The sequence below is a fragment of the Dromiciops gliroides genome, chromosome 2 (assembly GCF_019393635.1).
Source record: "Dromiciops gliroides isolate mDroGli1 chromosome 2, mDroGli1.pri, whole genome shotgun sequence".
Taxonomy (NCBI): Eukaryota; Metazoa; Chordata; class Mammalia; order Microbiotheria; family Microbiotheriidae; genus Dromiciops; species Dromiciops gliroides.
This window is the reverse complement of record NC_057862.1, coordinates 245917946-245924105: the sequence shown is the minus strand read 5'-3', so window position 1 is coordinate 245924105 and position 6160 is coordinate 245917946. Positions and strand designations below refer to the sequence as shown.

The following is a 6160-nucleotide window of genomic DNA, read 5'->3' as shown; positions in this document are numbered from 1 at the left end:
GTGGAAGCTTCCCAAGGGGCGGGATCCCAGGGGCCTCCCTGAAGGGCCTTTCCAGGAGTTGCCGCTCGTCCCCAGTCACCCACGGAACCCGCCCAGCGGGGAAACAGGCTCCCTCTATGGCACAGGTGCTAAATAAAGCTGGTACGACCGCGTCGGCCAATACACGCCATATCCACAGGGAAGGAGGAATGACAGGGCCAAGAGAAATCTCCCAGCAAAATCCCATCCGCCGGGACTCCTAGAGGGAACCTCAAATACCAAATTCGCTCCCTCTTCCTCCCCACTCCACTTCCGGGATGGTGGCCCGGAAGGGTCATAGTTCACTCCGTTTCCATTGGGCCTTCCGATGTCCTCTTTTCGTTTTCACTTCGCCTTCCGCCCCCTCTCCCTCCGCCCCAGAAGACTCCTCCCCGGCCCCGTCGGGCGCAGCTCCACTTCCGGCGTGTGGGGGCGGTGACACTCAGAGCGGCGCAGGCGGCGCAGGGAGGTGGCCGCTGTGAGGCGTTAGCGGTTCCGCTTTATGGCCGCTCTCCCTCCCTGCTGTGCCGGCTGGGACAGCTGTTGTGTAGGGGGTGGCGGACTCGCCGGAGGGCTGTGCGGAGCGCGGAAGAAGCGCAGCATGTGAATCGGAAAGACACCCCTTGGGGAAAAATAAAAAGGGGATCCTCCTGCGCGGTGAGAGCCAAACGGACAGTCCGTCGGCATGGCTACGACGGCGGAGCTCTTCGAGGTGGGTTTTCAGCCCGTGGAGCGGGAGCGTAGGGTGTCCGGGGACTGCGCCGAGCGCTCCCCGGGCCGGCTGTCCCTACCTCGGGGTGGGCTGTCTGGGAGCACCTGTGAGAAGGGGCTGGGGGAGGGGATTGCCGGGGAAGCACGAAATGGGGGAGGGGTGTCTTTGGCACTACTGTGGAGGGCGGGGAGGGGATTGGGTGCCTGAGTGGGAGGGGGCTGCATCTCTCTGGGAGACAGAGATCAACTCTTCCGTAACTTATTGTGGTACAGAAATGTGGAAGGGTAACCTCCTGGTCAGAAGTCTCCAGATCACTGGAGGAAATGGGAAGGGCTGACTACGATACAGGAAGGAAGGGAAAATGACAGCGGCCTTTAAGTTGGGGAAACCACGGGGCTTGATTGTGGAACCCCTGAATTCAGTGTTAACTCAGGGGATAGCCATCCGAGATTTAAGTGACCCCTGGCAGTTTGACTCCGAGTTGGAATTCAGCTCTTCGTATCGTACACTTTTGAGCTGGAATTGGTCATTTTAGCTGTAGAAGAAGCAACACAAACGGAAATTTTGTCTTTGGGAAAGGCCTACTTATCTTCCGTGAAACTAGAGAGAAATGCAAAGGTGTTGTTAACTTGTTGGTGTTTTAAGGCTCCTAAAGGGCATTAATAATAATAACGATAAAAAATAGTTGCTAACATTTATATAGTGCTTACTATGTACCAGGCACTGTGCTATGCCCTTTCAATTATTATCTCATTTGATCTCAACATCCACCCTGGGTGGTAGGTGCTATTGTTATCCCGATTTTGCAGATTAGGAAACTGGCAAAGGGAGATCAAATGACTTGCCCAGTGTCACACAGAGAGTAAGTGTCTGAGGTTGGATTTGAATTTAGGTAGGTCTAACTCACTCCAAGTCTAGTGGTCTATCTAGCTACCCAAGGATCATAGAATCTTAAAATTGCTAGGGTTTAACTGCCCGAGGTTACCTGTCCCTATTCGTTTTTTGTTTTCTGTTTTTTATCTACTCCTTAGCTATTTGGGTGGGGGGGGGTTGTTTTGTTTGTTTTGTAGGGATGATGGAATGTCTTCCCTTGTTTATGAAATAGATTGGGTCCTTCATCTGTGAAACTCTCCTTTTTCTGATTTCCTCCTAGAACAGTAAGGAAAAACCCGCCAAAGATAGAGGAGGAACCATTTTATACTGGAGAACCTGTGCAATTTACACTTAGGAAATTTGTGCAGCAACAAGAAATTATGTTCTTCCTCTGAATTATAATTTTAATTATTTCAAATTTTAAACCTAAAATACTAAGTTTTACCAAATGGCATTTACTCATGATATTGCTACATGAATTATGTAGCCAAAATGATTGGACAGACAAAATATGTGATTGAAAATGTATTCTTGAAATATAATCTTTAGACATCAAATTAATTTCATTTTGTTAAACAGCCTCATGCCATCTGATATGGGCATGAGACCTTGTAATCATGACGTTTAAGTGAGTTCATTTTGAAAGAGGGAAAGTATTTATTTGCTAGGTTATTTGAGGTGTTTAGTTTCAGTGTGTTCAAATTTGTGGTGGTCAACAAATCAGAAAAATGTGAGCCAGCATTTGACTGATAATTATCATCCTCATGGTATGACAATTCCTGTTGAATTTATTCTTGGAACTTGGCAGTTATTGAATCTAAATTAGTTTAAAATAGTTTAAAATATTATCTACAAATACTTAGTCAAGTGAGCATTCTTGATTTCATTGAAAATATGATTTTGTTTTTGTTTTTTTTTTTTACAAATAATAGTCTCTCTTGTCTAGGAACTTGTCATTTAAGGGATATAATAATCAGGGATAGAGCATGATTCTTCGTGATATGATCCAGTGATGATAGCAGTAGGATATTTGTGTGAGGCCAAAGTCTTAGAGCAATACTACACATATAGATTCATCTTAGCTTCTTTTGTCAGTTTTTTTTCCTTTTTTATATTAGCTTTCTGCTTCATCAATTTAAACATTTTAACAGTAATTTTTAATGTTAACATTTGACTATGAAGAATCATTTTAATAATTCAAGTTGGAATCCCCTTGTAGCACTAAAAAAAGCAAAATAATTTTTCATTGCCAAAGTAAAATTCTTACTTATTTAGGAAACTAAAGTTTATTCTATATTCTTATCGTTCAGAGGGACTTAAAACTTTTTTTATCACTATTTCCTTTTCTCTTGTCATCACCAAAAAGTGTTTCATTTTCATAATCGAGAACTATGAAATTCCTCTGATCATAACCTTATCTCACCACTGCCTCCAATCACTCTTCTCCTTGCTTTTGCAGTATATCAACTCTATATGGCCTCACTTTTCTTCCTTCAAAAATCTCTATTCTTTAGTTAACCAGTTCAGTTTTACACTGCCCTCCTGAGTCTTTGCTTCATCCTTTGCTGCTGTTGCTACTCCTTTTCCAAATACTAACCTAGACTTCCCAGAAAAGATTGAGTTAATTAATTATAAACCTCCTCATCTTTCCAGTTCCACACTTCAAATCATGACAGCATCATTTCCAATCCTATCCTCACTTGCTCTATGAAATGGCCCTTATGTCTAATACCAACCCCTCTACTTGTAGCCTTGATTCCCATCCTTCCTATTTTCTCTTGTGAGTTTGCCCTAGTTCTCTTCCTTCATATCACAGTCACCCTAGTCTAGAATCTCATCACTTCTTTGTCCTTAATTTTAAATCTCTCTTTATCCATTGGTTCCTTCTGTATTGCCTTTAAAACAGTGTGCATGCAGATTCTGCATCCAATGCCCCCATCCTTTCAAAAACCTTCCCATTACCTGGTTGTACCTTCTGTATCTCTGCTCCCTTTCACAGTCAGATTCCTAGGAAAAAGCATCTATAGTCCTAAAAATAATTACTCCTGCTTTCTTACCTCCTGCTCATTTCTCAAACCTAAAATTGTTTTCTTCAAATTTCAATTGATTTTTAATTGCTAAGTCCATTAAGCCTTCAAAGCATTTGAAAACATTGTCCACCTTCTTCTGTATGTTCTTTCTAACCTAATTTTTTATGACACTGCTCTATTGTGGTTCTCTTCTACCTTTCTCTTTTGCAGTAACATCATTGATGTTTCTCTCCCATGTGTGAGTATGTGTATACAAGGGCTCTGCTCCAGGCTTTCTCTTCTTTCTTTTGGTGACTTCATCAACTTTCAGAAATTCAGCTGGCATCACTATGCAGATGACTCCTAAATCTGCATATCAGAACTTTCTCCTTAATTTCAGTCCCACATCTCCAACTACTTAAGATACTATACTAGGATGTCCCATATACATCTCTGCTTTCTAAAACAGAATTCATTACCTTTTTCCATAAACCCACTCCTTATCCTAACCTACCAATTTCTGTTAAGGGTACCACCATTCTTCCAGTCACCCAGACTTGCAGTCAAAGAGTCATACTTGATTCTTGACTTTCACTAATTCATGTAGCCAGTTAATTACTAAGTCTTGCCATTTCTATGTCCACAACATTTCTCACATCTCTTCCATCTCTTAACTCTTCTTAGTCACCTTAGTCCAGACCCTCATCACCTCTCACCTGTACTATTGCAACAGTAATCTTCTGATTGGTCACCCTGCTTCCAATCTCCCCTTCTCCAGTCCATACACCTGAAGGCTGCCAAATAGCTCTATCATGCCACTACCCTTTGTAAGAAGCTTCTGTCTCTCCATTGCCTTTAGGATAAAATAAAACTACTTTTGCACCCGTAGCCTAACTTTCCAAGCTGATTGTACAATACTCTCCATAATCTATTAAGCACTGGGGATACAAATAAGAAAAAGGAAGCATTTGCCCTCAAGGAGCTTATAGTCTATTAGAGGAAGACAACACACAAAACAATGCTAAAGGGTGGGGGAGGGGGGACACTTGGGAATGATGTAGTTGTCTGTCATGGGGGCATTGTAGAGTCTAGTCTGAGAACCGCAACTGGTAGAAAATGAAGACTTGGCTGGTCTCTGAGCACTCTTTAAATGGAGAAGTTTCTTCTCTTTGACCTCCAGCTCTCTAATCAGAGGTTACTAAAGAGGTGTAAGTACCAAAGCTGATGGTCTCAAAGGATGATGATGAGTTTAGTGGTGAAGAGGTTTCCTGGGAGTTTGATGACAGTGGAATCCAAGTTCAAGGAGTGCAGCTGATGGAGGAAAAAAAAAATCTTCAGCCAAATTGGCCCACTTGCTACTCTATACCCCCAGCCCCACCAAAATTATCCCTTGCCTCTCTCTGGATCTTCCTACCAGCCTAATTTATCCTGTGCTTAGAATGCTTTTCTTCTTCATCTCTTGTTCACACAACTCCTAGCTCACATCAAGACTTAGTTTAGGTGGCATCCATTTCAAGAGACTTTTTCTGATGCCCTAAGTTTTTGTGACCTTATCCCCCACACTGCATATTTATTTTGTAAATACCCTGTGAACACGTCTTTTATATTTTTGTCCTCAGCACCAAATACAGTACCTGGCAAGTAGTAGGCACTTCATAAAAGCTTGTTGATCAATGGGGACGAAAGATTTTCCCTTCCCCTGCACATTATGTTATTAGTGGCTTACTGCAGGTAGACGAGACTGTTGCTGGCTGGCACTGTAGTGTTGGCATCCCAGGTTCTGCTTTGGAACTTGGAACCCGTTTCAGCATAGAATCAGCATTGCTGTAAATGTTGATTAGCTTTCTGTTTTAGTTCCATAGAATATTGAATTCCAGCTTTAGAGCAAAGAAACAGACTTGCCAGCTAGATTCTAGTCTTTTCTTGACCTCTTTTAGAGTAATTGTTTATTAGGTTCTATGTCTTCTCTGTCTAGGGTTTGATAATCCATCTGCTTTTCCCTGATTTTTCTAAGGGGTACCTCACTTTATGCATGCATCAGTTTAAACACTGAATATTTTAGGGTCAACAAGACTTTTAAAATAAAAAGGTGAGGTAAAACAACCAAGAAAAAGGTGTTCAGATCTTGAGTTATGAATGATTATATAATGCTATTTCTGCCTTGTAGACCCTATTGTAAAAAAAAAATGGTCCATCTCTATTTCCTAAGGATTTGATTTCAGCATACTGTCAGTCCTCAACCTTTGCTGGAATAGCATTCCTAGAAAATGGTGTGAAGGTAAAAAATGTGAATGTTGATACATTGAACCTATAGGAAACACGAGATTTGTTTCCCATGACCACCAAAAACTAATCTTTAGAGATTGCTGAAAGTATACTGTACTGCATAACAGAACATTAAGTCTGATAATACATACTTTTCTTGACACAGTAACCATGAAATAACCCATAAAAATGCAGTACACAAAATAAAAGTGTTAACATTAAAAACATTTTTCTCACCAGTAATTCCCTAGAATTCTGCAACTTTTTGTGCTAACATCTCAAT

The 6160-nt window shown here is 41.6% G+C and overlaps 1 protein-coding gene across 1 annotated transcript in view; it reads left to right on the top strand.

Annotated features, from left to right (window-relative positions):
* Positions 1–457: 457 nt before the first annotated feature.
* The window catches only part of EXOC5 (exocyst complex component 5), a 63655-nt gene continuing 57952 nt past the window's right edge, over positions 458–6160 (top strand). The window contains exon 1 of the mRNA XM_043985464.1: positions 458–730. Coding sequence (XP_043841399.1) covers positions 704–730 — 27 coding nt within the window. The 5' untranslated portion in view covers positions 458–703. The remainder of the gene's footprint in view (positions 731–6160) is intronic.